The 15,406-nt window shown below is 38.9% G+C and overlaps 1 protein-coding gene across 2 annotated transcripts; it reads right to left on the bottom strand.

Annotated features, from left to right (window-relative positions):
- Positions 1-1,520: 1,520 nt before the first annotated feature.
- LOC308565340 (caspase-12-like) lies at positions 1,521-15,066 on the bottom strand. 2 transcript variants are annotated; one of them, XM_081154381.1, is made up of 11 exons: positions 14,847-15,066; positions 13,490-13,738; positions 11,956-12,015; positions 11,694-11,792; positions 8,105-8,199; positions 7,527-7,700; positions 6,546-6,780; positions 5,768-5,914; positions 2,763-2,872; positions 2,245-2,364; positions 1,521-1,684 (listed from the first exon to the last, which is right to left on the bottom strand). In XM_081154381.1, the coding sequence occupies exons 1-10, from the start codon at positions 14,851-14,853 to the stop codon at positions 2,266-2,268; spliced, it is 1,275 nt and encodes a 424-aa protein (XP_081010507.1). In that variant the 5' UTR covers positions 14,854-15,066; the 3' UTR covers positions 1,521-1,684; positions 2,245-2,265. The 2 variants fall into 2 exon arrangements, 1 of the variants encoding a protein (XP_081010507.1); XR_014000033.1 differs by having other exon boundaries at positions 1,597-1,684; positions 2,245-2,369; positions 14,847-14,911.
- Between the last annotated feature and the right edge of the window lie 340 nt (positions 15,067-15,406).

Raw genomic sequence — 15,406 nt, 5'->3', positions numbered from 1 at the left:
TAGTGCAACAGGGAGCCAAGGCATACACAGACCATCACTCCTGCTCTATCGGAGTCAAGTGTTAGTGTACCTGCTTTGTGCCTGGAAACCGGTGCCAGAGAAGTTAACTAATTTCTTTTTAAAATGCCACAGATGTATTTTATAAATGCAGGTTATAAAAGAAGAACTCATTCTACAATGGGATGCTATTCAGAAAGAATGATTTTCTTACTTTCTGTTTTCTAGACCAGATTTCCAGATACCTGACTGTTTTTGTTTTCTCTCTAAAGGAATATCAGATTACCTACGGTATGCTTACAACAAGGCTGTTGTTTTGTTTGGGGTGTTTTTGAAGCTAGTTTGAATAGACTCTAATCCCTTACAGTCAAAGGTTTCCTAACATACATACCAAAATCTGGTATCTTTATTTTATAGCCTTCAAACACGAGTAGCCCAGAGCACATTCTAAACTAATGTTAAAGACAATGGTATAATTTGTAAAAAGAATGAAAAAGATTCATGTAGTGTATCTTTCACATCATTGAAAAGAAATCAGTATTATTCTCAGCAATAAAAACCCATAGTTCACAGCAAATAACTTACAGATATTTTAGAGAATAAACAAATCTTAAAGCAATGACAAGAAATTATAGGTGGACTAGGACAGTATTTAAGTTTGAAAAATAGAAGCAAACAGAAGGAAATGTAAAAGAATTACTAAAAATGTGTGTGTTTTAATAATATCACACACAAAATTTATTATCAGACAACTAAAAAATGCTTGCTAACATATGACCATAAGCTAAAATGTTATTATATAGAAAGTATTTCCATAAGTTAATAAGAAAAACTTGTAACAAAATAGAAAGATATAGTATGAATTAATAATTCACATAAAAAACTAGCTAATAAAGATGTTAAAAGGTCAATGGTAATAACAAAAAAATATGCCAATGAGGCTATTTTTCATCTATTAAATTAGTAACTATTAAAAAGAGATAATTTCTTTGTCTCTAATTAGAGATATTTAATTTCTAAGACATTTAATTTTATTATCTTAGGTTTCTTATATGCAGAAAAGTGGGCATAAAACTTTGACATTAAAAAGTGTAAAAATATTTATACTTGCATCTAGAAATTCAACTTTTTGGAATACATTATAAAAAAATAAACTTATACCTAGACAAAGTAAAACCGTAAAAATATTTATCATCACACATTGTGCAGGAAATAAATATTGAAAAGGACATTAAAAGTAAGTAAAGGTTTAAGCCTGGCAGGGCGTGGCTCAGCGGTTGAGCGTCAACTTAGGATCCAGGAGATCGGGGTTCAATTCCCGGTCAGGGCACATGCCCGGGTTGCAGGCTCAATGCCAGGTCGGGGGTGTGCAGGAGGCAGCCGATCAATGACTCTCTCTCATTGATGTTTCCATCTCTCTCCCTCTCCTTTCCTCTCTCTGAAATCAATAAAGATATATTTTTTTTAAAAATTGTTTTACAATGAGCATGACTTACCTTTATGATAAAATGGGAACACAAGCATACTTTTAAAGGAATTTTATTAACTTAACAATAGTAAGACAGTGATTTTTGGCCTGGTATTTGCAAAGGGTGGTCAGTTGGAAATCCGGTACAAAAATATTCATAATCAAAAAATGACCTTTTAAATTAGCAGATTCATAAAGACCATAAAGTCTCCATTTGCCCTGGAAGAAGTAGAAAGAGAACACTGCTATTAGTAACTAGAAGTAAGATATAAATAGAACTAATCTTTACTGCGAGATATATCTTCACAAAAGGGCTATGTATCTATCGTGCCCAAAGAAGAAGATCTGTACTAGGGCCTCCCTGCCTAGTGTAGATTCATCAGTAAGCATTTGACACCATGGTACTAGCAGGCCTCATCTCAAACAGAGTAGGGATGTGACTCAGCAAATCAGACTGGGGAAGGAAGCCAAACTCCAACTGTACATAATGTGTCCAATTATTTTGTTTTGTGCATGCATCAGAACTAAATATGTTCTACTCACCAAGTAGGTTTTTAAGAGAAATAAGGACTGAAGAATTTTCTCTCTGGACTTAATCATTTCTTATGCCACCATTATACTATGGTCAGATGCAAATAAAACCAGGGCTTCCCCAAGGGCTATTAAAAAGGGCAGATAAGGTGAGCCTTTGCACTCTATCACTGTTCTCCATTCCATCTACACTTTATGTATAGATACTGAGCAGGAAGCACCCAAATCTACTTCTTGGATACATTTACCTGAGATGCTTCATATGAGTTTTAGTTCCCAGGGAAGAGGTAGAAATATCGTGTCAAGGATACTCTTTCAATAGTGGGCATCTGGAACTGTTCATGCGATGTCTCGAATGAACGTTGAACCTAAACTAGCAAAGAACGCCTTTAGAGATTTTCCAAAAGGAAATCTGAACTTCTCATTTAGGGGGTCAGAAAATGTATATTATGTATTAAGCTGTTGCAGGTTGGTATAAATAGAATAAATTTTTAGCTTTTCTTTGGATATAGTACATATACAAGGACACTAGTCCCCTCAAAAGCATTCCCTGAGTGAGCAAGGCTATCAGAATCAGAGAAACTCAGACTGGTATGAGTACTATGAAGTACTTTGTAGTACTTCAAAAAACTTCAAGTTTAAATAAACTTGGAGTACGGGAAGGAGCATCAAGAGGACTTAAGGCTTCAGGATTCCTGTAAACATTTTTCAAATGGTTCTCGGAAGTTTTCTGGGGCATGGAATAAAAGGAAAAGAAGATCCCTACCTTTCGAAAAATCTCCTCCAGATGATGACACCAAGAATATTTTTTGAAATGGTAGATAATTTGGTAAATGAAGAGAGAGCCACTTTTGTCCTTTCTCCAAGAAATATTATCTGCAAATAAAAAAGTATAAAAATATTGGAGGATACAGCCTTTGTTTAAGTGTGGAGGACTCCTAGAGCCATAGCTGTTGGACAAAGTTTAATTTTGAAGCTTTGGAGGAGAGAGGGAGGCCAAAGCTGGACAGAGCTGAAACCACAGGTTTTCATAGCAGCCCAAAGAAAACCATCATGGACCCTCAATCATAAATCCCCTTGACTTCCTCAGTAGAGGGCCAAAGTTTGGCCCTTAGGATTGCAAGTAGTAGGAGAGAGCATAAGTCCTCTCAGCACTTAACACATAATAATAAAAAGAATCCAGCTCTTGACATTCTTTGATTCTGGCGTTTCCCTTCATCCATACTGTTTTCTAGTATACTTTTTTTTACACTTATAGATTTGTCGTGTGAATATCTTTTGAGTTACTACTTCTCTTTACCATTCAATGTGGTCAAATCTACTGTCATAAAAAAGTAAATATTCTAATGGTCAGTTTATCTGCAGCTACCTTCCTATTTCTTCTTCCTTTTAAAAGTTTGAGCTCTCAAATATGTCTCTACTCACCATCTTTATTTTCTCCCAGCCTGTTCACTCTTGTCTAGCTTCTCTTTCCCACACTATATTTACCAAATGACTTTCTGCAAGGTCACCCATGTCCGCCAAGTCATTAAATCGAATGGTAACTCATTCGGCCTCACCTTTACCTGATCTCTCATTCACATCAGAAACTATTGGTAACTCCAACACATTCTTTCCTGGTAACTCTGACAACACCTACTCCTAGTTTTCTTTGTAATTCTCTGACCATAACTTCTGAGTCTAATTTGATGACTAAAACTTCTATCTCTGATCTTGAACTCTAGAATTTTTCAAGCCTTAGATACAGGATCCCATATCACTCTGTTCTCTGTTTCTAGATCATTTTATCTATTTTTAGAACATTAAATGTCATCCTTAAGCAAGCATCTTCCAAAATTCCAACACAGATCTCTCCTCTGAAAAATGCATCTATGTAACTCTTTACTCTTAATTTCATCTCGAAATATGCCAAAGGCATCTCAAACTTTCTTTCAGGATTCCCATTTTCATGAATGTACCACAGTCATCTACTTGCAAACCTGAGTCACCTCTAGCGTCCCTCTTCTTTACCTGCTAAATCCACTGACCACCAGGTCATATTAATTTCCATCTACTAATTACTTCTTGGAGCCAACAATTTACCTTATTCCAAAACTGTCATTATCACCTGTGGCTTATAATACTGCAATAGCATTTTAACCTGTCTCCCTAGATTCAACTCACACCAGACTGTAATCCATTCCCCACAGAATCCCCAAAGTGATCATTTAAAAACAACAATATTATCATTTCCTTGCTTAAATTTCACCAAAATTTTCTATTACTATTGGTATAAAGTAATAGTAATAAAGTATATTAGTATAAAAGACCAAATTCTTTCCTGACATATGAGGCCTCAAATTGCATGGCTCCTGCATACCTCTCCAACTTTCCTCTCCCTCTTGGTAACTCTCCCCTCCCTCCATGCACCAGCTTCAATGGCCTGTTTTCCAAGTCATTTCTTTCTCAAGTCTCTGTGTACACAGCTTTATCTCTCTGGTATGTTCCTCTCTTACCCTTGACGTGGTTAACTTCTTCATCTTTCAAATGTGAGCACAGATTTTTCTTTAAAGCACTGATCATAGTTGGCAATCATTTATTTCTGTAATGTTATGTGTAGATTTCCCCCTCCCTAAATAATTTCTGCCTCTCTGATCTGACCATACACTCTGTAAGGTCCAGTAACCATGTCTGCTGAAATTTGTATCATATGTCCTGCACCCAACCCAGCCCTAGCCCATAGTTATGTGTATAAAAAAAATGAATGCAAGAATTTTACATATTAGACTTTATTTTCTCAACTAAATTAAACAATCTCTTAGAGTATGTGTCAAACTATATTTAACTTTTTAACTACCTTTGAAAGCAAAAGGTGTAGAGTTCTTCTTTTAAATATATATTCTCCAATATATAAAATAAAATAAAGTAGAACTATTCCAGATGAACAGTTGGCCTGCATGGCCTTTTTTTGTATTTCCCCAAGCGAGACTGAGGATCCTCTAGTTCCTTGTTACTCACTTTTGGTCACAGACCAACAGCACTGGCATCACCATGAAGATTTTCTGAAAAGCAGATCTTCTGAATCAGAAATCTGCATTTTAATGAGATTCCCAAGTAATTTCTATGCACGTTAAAGTTTGCAATTAACACACTGGAGCACTTAAAACTGTAACTTGTGTAAACTGGGGTCTAAAAATTGCCCTTGTTATCTAAATGGTTGCTAAAACAATGCTGTGAATGACTGTTATATCAGGAATATCTTTTGTTCTACCTTCTACTCTCCTACTATGACTTTCTTACCAAAGAAAGATTTTCAGTCATTGGCTGAATTATCCTGAAGGTAGGCACCTGAATGTTATCAGATTTCCTAAGACCAGATTCAAATAACAGGCCAAGAGGTTCTAGGATATGTGGAACAATTATTACAGTTTTCCTGGCTGGCTCATTTAATTGCTAGTCGATGATCAGGTGGACCAAACCAAGAGAAGAAGATACATTTCTGTGCCATAGGCATATTTTTTAAAAATGGAAAAAAACCTCTTACTTATATATAGACTATTGTAAGTATTTTAAGTCTGGATCCTCACTGAACTCCTGTTTAGCTTGAAAGTTTCCCCCCAAATCAAGACTATAACTTTCTAGTTTTGAAAATTTTAGAATTTTAAATGTCACTTCTATCTAAAATATCATTAGAGAGGAAATGTTCTTATATTAGTGATAAATATGAGCATAGCCTAGCCTGTAATCTAGGCACTAACAGATTGAGAAACTGTTCTCTCTAAAGTCACTTACGTGGAGTTGAAGACTTGAATGCAATGAAGTCCTTCTCCACGTGGGTCTTTGTAACAGCATCACTCCAGCCGTAGTACTGAAAATTCCGGTCATATCTACATGCACAGGCTTCTCCCATGTCTGGCACCCAAACGCTCCCAGCACCTCCTGAGAGAGACATCCGTGTCATATGGAAGCTATAGTCAAACACATACACAGACACCAACACAAAATCTTTCTCCACCATTCTACCTTTACTTCAGTACATTTTAATATAGCATTTATTAAAAATGAAAGTATCTTACTACTAGGAAAACTACCTCACTGACCGTGAACCATACAAAGCCCATGTAAGTTTAGAATCAACTTGTTGACCATCTAGTTGCAAATGACTGGGCATTCCTAATTCTTCTAGGCTACTTATCATTTCTTTAGGAATAGTACAGACTTAACACAATTTCTGGACTGGGCCTAAGAGTAGTACTGAAATGTTTTTTCTGCCCGGCGGCTGGGAGTGGCTCAGCGGTTGAGCGTCGACCTAGGATCCAGGCGATCGGGGTTCGATTCCCGGTCAGGGCACATGCCCGGGTTGCGGGCTCGATCAATGACTCTCTCATCATTGATGTTTCCATCTCTCTCCCTCTCCTTTCCTCTCTCTGAAATTAATAAAGATATATTAAAAAAAATAAAAAATTAAAAAAAATTAAAATGTTTTTTCTCACCCATCTCTAGGAAAATGAAGGCTACATCAGGCTAATAGGAAAAAGGCCACCCTCTGGGCTCCCCAACTCAGACTCACTGCCTCTGCAGGCCTGCATGATGATGACCTTGGGTTTGTCTCTTAGACTCTGGCAGTTACGGTTGTTGAAAATTTGGAAGATGGTATCATCTGGAAGTATATCTGGCTCTTCTTCCCTGTGCTTTGTCCCACAGATTCCTTCCAGGATGCCGTGTGACATAAATACCAAGATTGTACTGTCCGAGGATCGGTGCTCTTGGCGGGCAGCAAACTCCCATAGCACTGCTTCCATTTCCTGAAAGAGACTCCAGAATTGCTATGAAGAAACTCTCCACATATAATTGGTACTCAGATTGCAGACGGAGTTAACAAAAAGGTTCAGGCACCAAGGAATCAGGTGATTTGGACTTTAGGAAGATGCCAGGAGATGAAATACTAGTCCCCATAGGAAGGCTTAGCTTTCATCTGCTTTATATGTTGGAGCTCCTATAAGTTTTCATTCGGAGAGAAAGAGCGAGAGCTTTCTATTGACAAAAATTATAAGCACTTAAATTTCTTCATCATGGAACAGTAGAAAGTTAGTTTTAAATGGTTTGTTGAAAGTCACCCAGGGTATCTTACGCGAAGCCAGAATCATAATTTTGTGTGCGTGTGTGTGTAAACATTTTTGTTATTTTTACTACATACCTGGTTTTACATTTAGACACGTGATTTTGAAGTTATAAAAGTCTCATGAGCTCATTCTGAAGGTATCAGGCAATTTTAGGGCCCTGGTCATTCATCTCACCCACACTATCAAGTAACAGATGCCTCTCAGATTGAGACCTTTAGAAAGAGCCAACATTTTTAGTGAGATACTACTACATAGAGGTGCTCTAAACCTTTGAGATGAGACTGTGCACTGGAGAGGCAGAAATCCGGGGGATCCTATTCTGGAGCAAATATAATTCCTGTAACATTTATTTTGTTCATGTAGGTGCTAAGGAAGAAATTCAGTGTTCAGGATGGTAGGAAGCTTGTCCTACTCTCCTGAGTCATTACCGAGGCTGTAAGATTCACTTTTATAACCACTGTGTATCCAAGGCTTTCTAGCAGGTCTTGCATCCCCAGAAGGTCAACTTCAGAACCATGCCGGTTAGAAAGGTAATCAAATTCTTTGTTGTGGATGATGAGGGCCAGGCGTGTTCGGCCCTCTTTCTCCATCACTGGATATATCTGCAATAAACAGATACAGAGTGAGTGGCCCCAGGCCTCCTCCCTTTTGCCTCCAAAGTCCATGCAGAACAGACCGTTAGAATTATAGAGTGGATGGCCGGAGAGCTTAGGGATGGAACTATGTCCTCACGAGGAAAGAGACAGGCCCACAGACTGAAAACATGGAGAAGGAACTTGGCATCGATTAGGTGGTGTATAGGAGTTTAGAGTGTGTTCCAGGATGGGATGGAAGAAACAGGAAATCTAATGTAAGGATAACTTAATAGATAAAATGATTAGGTAACATCCTATGCCTTTTGGCTCGATCTTAAGGCATTTAGAACAAGAATGAAAATCCCCAGTGTGTCCCCAGTATCTTGCTTGAGTGGACAAATCGTGTTTCTCTCTATTCCCAGGCAAAATACCTCATCTGCCTTTGTGGTCCTTAGTCTATGGAAATGATCAGAAGGACAAAGCTTCAACTCATGAATGTGTTTGGAAGTCTGGGTTTCTTGAGGAGCTAAAAGAGAAACAAAACAAAACCAAACAAACAAAACCAAACAAAAACCTCAGTAAGCAATAGCATCCACTGTTTTGCAATCACACAGTTCTCTTGCGTGGGCTCTCATTTTTTGGATACTGCCATTCCACCAAAAAGCTTAATATCATGAACATATTTTATATTTAAAATTACTAAAACAAAAACTTGAATATTCCCCCTTTTTCTTTCTGTCTCTTAGTGACCGCACCTTAAATTTCTGTTTTTGTTAGTGGTCACGGCATTGACTAATCTTTCAACCCAACACATTAAATTCATGTAAACACAGTATCTAAGATTTAGAAAGAAGCCTAATGTTTGGTTAGCCTAGTGAAGTCATTATTCAGATATTTGAATGGCACTTCGAATGCCCCTACTTTATTATTACCTCTCTCTAAAATATCTTCACTAACAGGGAACTTAAAACATTCTAACACATTTCGGAATACTAAAGTATGAGCCACCAAAAACAAACAAACAAACAAACAAAGGTCTAATTCCTTTCCCTGTGAAAGCCCATGAATTTTTCTATGACTTTAATATCTCTCCCCATTACTTTATATAATTGCCCCATATAAACAATCATTGTATTTTATCTTAATTGTAAGCTTAATTAGGACAGGGAAGGTGTCTTTAATCTTTGTATTTCCAGTATCTAGCAAGATAATCTGGCACACATTAATGATGTCTGGTAATGTTTATAACTGCTTGTTAATGAATACAGTAGTTACCTTCAACTTGAAAACAGCTACCAAAATATCTCCTGGTTCCTTGTTTCTCCTTAGAACAGCAAGCCTCTGCTCCTTCTAATATTTTCTGCATTAAAATTATTTCATCTTTTAACCAACAAATCTATCAGTTTTTCCTACATCTCTACTCGCCTACTCTATTTTTCCTCTTACTACAAAGAAAGACAAGTTCTTCTTCCTGTGAGATGTGATAGCTCTACTTATGCTCTGAGTTCCAGTCCCTCTCACCCACGGGACTGGACTCAGGCATGTATTCAGCTGTGTCTTCTACATCAACAGTTTCTCTCACCCTTCCAAGTGAATTGTCCCCATTGGCACATCAGCATGCCTTCATATCAAGTTATCTGTTAAAGACACCTCCCCTTGACCCCGTTGCCCCTCCAGCTATTACTGTCCCATTTCTCTGCTCCATTTCTCAGCTCAGTTCCTTAAAGTCTTCATCTACGTTCATTATTTTTTATTTTTTCAACTCATTTTTTCTCCTGGATGCAATATAAATTATTATCCTCACCACTTACGTGAAGTACTTGTTACAAAGGTTACCAATGACCATATTTTGCTTTCCTATCATTTAACATGGTTGAACACACCTTGTTTTTTGAAAATTGTTTTCTAGGCCCCTGGGATGTTGCGTTTTCCAGCATTCTTTCTAAATCTGTCCCTAGTGGTGGCTCTTCCTCTTCTGCCGCATATCCAAATGTTCGATTATTCTATGTTGCAACCTCTGCTATTCTCTATCAATATTTCTCTCCAGGTGGCCTCTTTCAGTCCCGTCATCTAAAATTCTATCTACATGGTGATGAATCCCAAAATTTATTCCCAGCCCTGAGTCCTCTGTGAAATCCTGCTGTTTATTCAATATCTTTGAATGTAGCACATGTTTCAAACTAAACGTACACTAAGACTCCAGATATTTGTCCATTCCTACAAATCTGTTTCTCCTGTGTTTGCTCTGAATCCCAAGTTTTCTCTATCTCAGTAATTGGCACTTAGTTGCCAAGCCAAAAAACCTAGAATCACCCTTGATTCTTTCATTTCTTTTATTAGCCCACACCCAATTAATCTATAGTTTCTGTTGACTCTACCTCCAAAATAGATCCCAAATTTAATTCCCTGCCATCATCTCTGTTACTGCAGCTCTAACCTAAAAGCTTTTATCCCTTAACCGAAACATGCAAACAACTTTCAACTAGAGTTTCTGAGTCTATGCTTGTTTATCCCTCCTCTGCCTAAAAACCTCTTAAAGGTTTTCTATTGTAAACAAAATCCTTTTCCACACTCTAAAAAGCCAAAAATGGCATGGCAGCAACAGTCTGACTCTTTAGCCACTCCTCCTGCCACAGTCTTCCCCTAATTTCCTACTCTCCAGCCAGACTGGCCTTTCCTATGACAAGATAATTCCAGACTCAGAGCCCTTGTCTTGTTTTGCCTTTCCCTGGAATGCTTTTGCTTTAGAGTTTGGCACAACTATTGTTCAGGTATGTATTGAAATATAACTCAAAAGGGTTCTCATAACTATGCACTCTGGCTTATGTACCTCCCACCCCCTCAACATCTCTTTCTAGGGACTAATCCTCTTTTCTCTTGTATGTTCCCTGAAACTGCACTATTTAGTTCTTGCATGTCTATTATATATCTGTCCTCACTACACTGCAAATTCCATGTAAGCAGGATCTTTATATGGCTGATTGCTATAAACCCAGTAATAAGAATAGCATACAGTAGGTTTTCAAGGAATATATGCCTATATATAATATAAGAATAGATATAACAGTGAATAAAGATGGCAACGTTTTTATTCCTTTGTCCAGAACTTCTGAGGATCTGGTGCTCAGAAGACAACACTGTCACTGCTCCTTTTTAACACTATCATTATTTGATGGGGCCCAATATTTCATCAGGTTCTTTGGTGACCACATAGTATGTGTGATTCATACTGTGGGTTTTTAACGTACCTTTCTTAACCACATCCTTATTTTGTTTTGTGAAGTTGGTAGTTGCTTATATCTTAGATTTTTCTTTTTCAATCTTTATTCATTTCAGAGAGAGGAAGGGAGAGGGACCGAGAGAGAAACATCAATGATGAGAGAGTCATTGATCAGCTGCCTCCTGCACGCCCCCAACTGGGGATCGAGCCCACAACCCGGGCATGTGCCCTGACCAGGAATCGAACCCCAATCGCCTGGATCCTAGGTCGATGCTCAACCGCTGAGCCACGCCCAGCAGGGCTATCTTAGATGTTTTATGAGTCCCTTTAAAGATGTTATTAACCCCACTTAAAAATATGAACCTCAGAAAAGTTGAGAAATATATTCCAGAGAACATGGTTAGTCGGTGGCAGTTGGACTTCACGTATAGATTTTTTTAGTTTTACTCCATTTCTCTTTCCACTACACCACCGGGCCTTTCTTATATGTCCTAGCTCAAATAGTGTCATTATGTGCCCATATTACGTGTCAGAGTAGAACTGTTTAATGTCTAGGAAAATCTAGCCTGCTTCTCAGTTTCATCTTCACTTCATTTCCAGATTCTTAGATTGAAAGAGCAGGGATGCATGTGTTAATCTTACTTTTGAGACACTTGTTTAGGGACGAAGGGAGAAATATGCGATTTCCCAAGCCTAAATTCAGTGGTCTTTTCACTGTAATATAGGGCCCCTGTATAGCTGCCTTACCCCAAGTGATATATGAGGGCTCCCAGGAGCCACTGGACTTTGATGGCAGTTACCTGCTGGAGGGAGAGCCAACGCCTGGGCGGATTTGGCGGATTCGGCATTTTCCTCATCTTCATTTTCTTCACTTTCGCTTTCACTTTCACTTTCAGATTCTGAGGTGGAATGAACAAATAGTTAAGCATCAGTGCTCTACTCTGAAGGTTATTTCCAAAGATGACAGTTGACTGAGAACACAGGTCTTCTAGGTCTTTACCAGAATATATTCTGACAACATCAGAAGCTTTCACCTGTGATGTGAGATTTGGAGGCAGTTACCTGTCGAGGAGGAAGATTCACTGCTGTCAGATTCATCATCCTCATTTTCTGGGTGATGTTCTGAAAGAAAAGAACATTTATTAGCAGAAGTAAGTTTCTGGAACCTACACACTTCAGGCTCTTTCCCTTGCACTGACAAGGAGATGACTGTGTTCTGCATGGGGCTACCGTAGGAAGCCTGGAGACCTGGCTCACCCTCTAAGCTCTGGCTTTATTTTAGAGGCAGCGCCATCCTGCCAAGCAGAGGGGGAGGCCAAGTTTCTATGAAATGAGGAAGAGCTCGCTATCTTCTTGTTTATATAACACAGGGAAGAGTTAAATTCTTTAATCAAGGCTTTTCTGCAAAAGCGTTTTTCATTCTCTGGAGGAAGAATACATCTCTATAAAAATTCTTCTTTCAGCAACAGCAACACAATCGCCAAGGGATGTTCTGAGGATTTAGAACATACCCATGAATGTTTTACTCTAGAGTAGGGGTCAGCAAACTATGGCCTGCAGGCCCAACTCATCCCAACACCTGTTTTTGTAAATAAAGTTTTATTGGGACACATCCACACTCATTCTATACTTCTTATATCTTGCTGATTTCATGCTATAACAGTAGATTTGAGTGGTTCTCTGGCAGAGATCACATGGTTCAAAAAGTTTAAAATACTATCTGTCCTTCCAAAGAAAAAATGTGGCCAACCCATGATCCAGAGCAGGGATGGGGAACACCCAGCCCACAAAATCCTTTGGTCTGGCCCCGCCAAGGCAACTGCAGATGGGACTCAAGATTCAATAAATCTAGGAGCTTTCTTCATAGCTAATTTTTAAGTGATAATTTTGTATGGCCTGAGAATGCTGTTATAAATATCCAAATGGCGCTTGGCAGAAAAAAGTTTCCCCAGCCCTGCTCTAGAGAGAAAGATACATTTTTCTTTTACCCTCAAATTCCCTACGTCCTCCTTAAACAATGACAAATATAGGTTCATAGAGATTTGTCTTTTCGGACAAGCCATCGCTAAGCAGAAGATGGTGGGTTTTCCCTACTGAATATTCTATATCTGGGAATGACTCTAACATCCATGGTGTACCGCCAGAGTTGCACAGATTAGCTAAAAACTCTCATTAAATTTAATTCGACTCCAGCACCACTGATTCATTTAACAAATATTTACTCAGCACCTATCAGGTGCCATTTCTGTGAGTCTGGGATACATTCTTGAACAGAGCAGACAGAGATACATGCCTCATGGAGCTTACATTTTAGCAGGGAGATATATAATATAATGAACAAATAAATGTTATAGAATGATTGAAGATGACAATTGCTAAAAAAAAAAAAAAAGTATCAGTGCAAAGTGATTGGGGATGTTGGAATAGGAAAGGAGTAGACCAGGGCATTTTAAAGTACAAAATAAGAAAGTCAGACAAAGAGAGTGCTAGAGATGTGGATAGTTCATTCTCAACATGTGAACAGAAATAAGAACACAAAAACGGCGTAAAGAGAGTAGATAAACAAGTTACTGGCCCTTTGGTCGGAAATACTCACTTAAACTCGGCAGTTTCTTGGGGTTGAAGAGATGTTCCACAAGTATTTCACCTGCCGTTTGCGTTTTCTCAGTGAGGGCCTCAAGGAGGCTTTCGGTCATGTTCACAGCCAGGTCAAATCCTTCTCCTAATCTTCGTAACTCATCCTTATTTACAACATTCTTTTCCACCAAATCATCAAAGATGCCATCAATCATGTTCTTGGCAATCACCTTCACCTGGTAAATGGGATCTTTTTTCTGTCTCTTGTCTGTAAGAATGATTGGATTTTAGATGTAAACAGGACCTTCCCTAGGTTCTAGGCCAAAGAATCTGACAAGCTTGATAAATGAGAGCTGCCTGCATGGGCCGATTTGCAAAAATTCTGATTTGTTAGGCCCTGGCCGGGTAGGTCAGCTGGTTAGAGCGTCATTCCCATAAGCCAAGGTTGCTGGTTCCATCCCCAGTCAGAGCACATACAGGAATCAACCAATGAATGCATAGATAAGTGGAACAACAAATCTCTCTTTTTCTCTCTCTTTAAAAAATATCTGATTTGATAGATCAGAATGGATCTATCAAGTTTTCATTGAAATTTATTTCATTTCTGTGAATTTTCATTCCTAACAATTCCTGAGGTGATGCCACAGACCACACTTAAAATAACACCTATCTTGTTCAAGCGCGTTCCTTTATATAGATGGGGAAACTGAGGTTCAGAGGCATGAAGCAACTTCACTAAGGAGGTCGATGACAGCCGACTCGGGTCAGTTTTTGTATCACCCACCATCTTTTCACTTCCTGTACATTTATCAGTGCTTAGCTTACAAACGCCTGGTATTCAGTAGGTATGGTAGGGAAACATGAACATATTGCACCTGTAGAAGAATGCATTTTGTTTCCATGGGCAGAGCAGAAGGCCGCTCTGTCTGCAGAGGCTGAGAGCCCGAACCACAGCTGGTTCGCTCGCGGCTGCAATAGAAAGGTCAGGCAGGGAGAAGCATGGAGCAGATAAAGTTACTCCTCCTTGGCAGGGCCTTGCCCAAGCCAGAGAATGCTCATAAAATGGGTGAGAATCCCACGTCAGTGTGAGCCCAAAGAAAAGCCTAAAAGCACAGGAAAGGTTCAAGAATACAGGTCCAGATTTTGTACGTTTTCCCCTTGTTTCCCAGAAGCTGTAATACATGAACCGAAGCACTTTGTGTGTTAGCTGTGTCACTTGTGTGACCCGAGCTCCCATCGCCCACATCCCAGGGTAAAATAGTTTTGTCTGGTGAGTGCCCCTCTCGTGGCTCTGCTCCTCTCCCCAACCTCAACCTCTTGAGCTATAAGTCCCCCAAAACACAGCCATAAATAGTCGAAAAACTGGAGCCACTCACCAGCCATCGCTGCTCTGGCTCCCCGGGCAGGAAAAGTCTTAAAGTGAAAGCAATCTCCTTTCCTGTTTCAGCTAACACATGGGTTTTTATTGCCTAAATGGAAAACTGCTGCTTCTCTTTCCAGGAGAGAATTTGATTTGACTCCTACAATTCGTAACTTCTTTCCTTTGGAAAACAGAGCAAAACCTGTCTTTTTTGTTTGATATAACAAAGTCAGCAGAATGTGATACACACACACGCACATGTTTGTTTTGTTTTCTAGTCTATTTTTAACACAGTTAATAAATCAAATTGACCCTTACTTGTCCCTGTGCCACCCCTTAGCCACCAAATAGGAGGGAGGGCCCATGTGGCTGATGTCTGCTCAGCCCTGAAAGTGAAGTGTTAATGTGGAAGGCTTGAGGGGAGCAAGAAACTGGCTGGTAACTGCCCAACTTGATGGAGTATCACTGTTTTAAAAATCCAATGTATAATCTCTTTTCTTCTCTTTGTTTTCTTTTTTTTTAAGAAACCAAAAATCAACTTTATTTTGTACATTGAAAAAGGTAAGTTCCATTTTA

Source organism: Miniopterus schreibersii, assembly GCF_964146895.1.
Source record: "Miniopterus schreibersii genome assembly, chromosome: 12".
NCBI lineage: Eukaryota > Metazoa > Chordata > Mammalia > Chiroptera > Miniopteridae > Miniopterus > Miniopterus schreibersii.
This window is presented reverse-complemented; position numbering and strand designations above follow the sequence as displayed.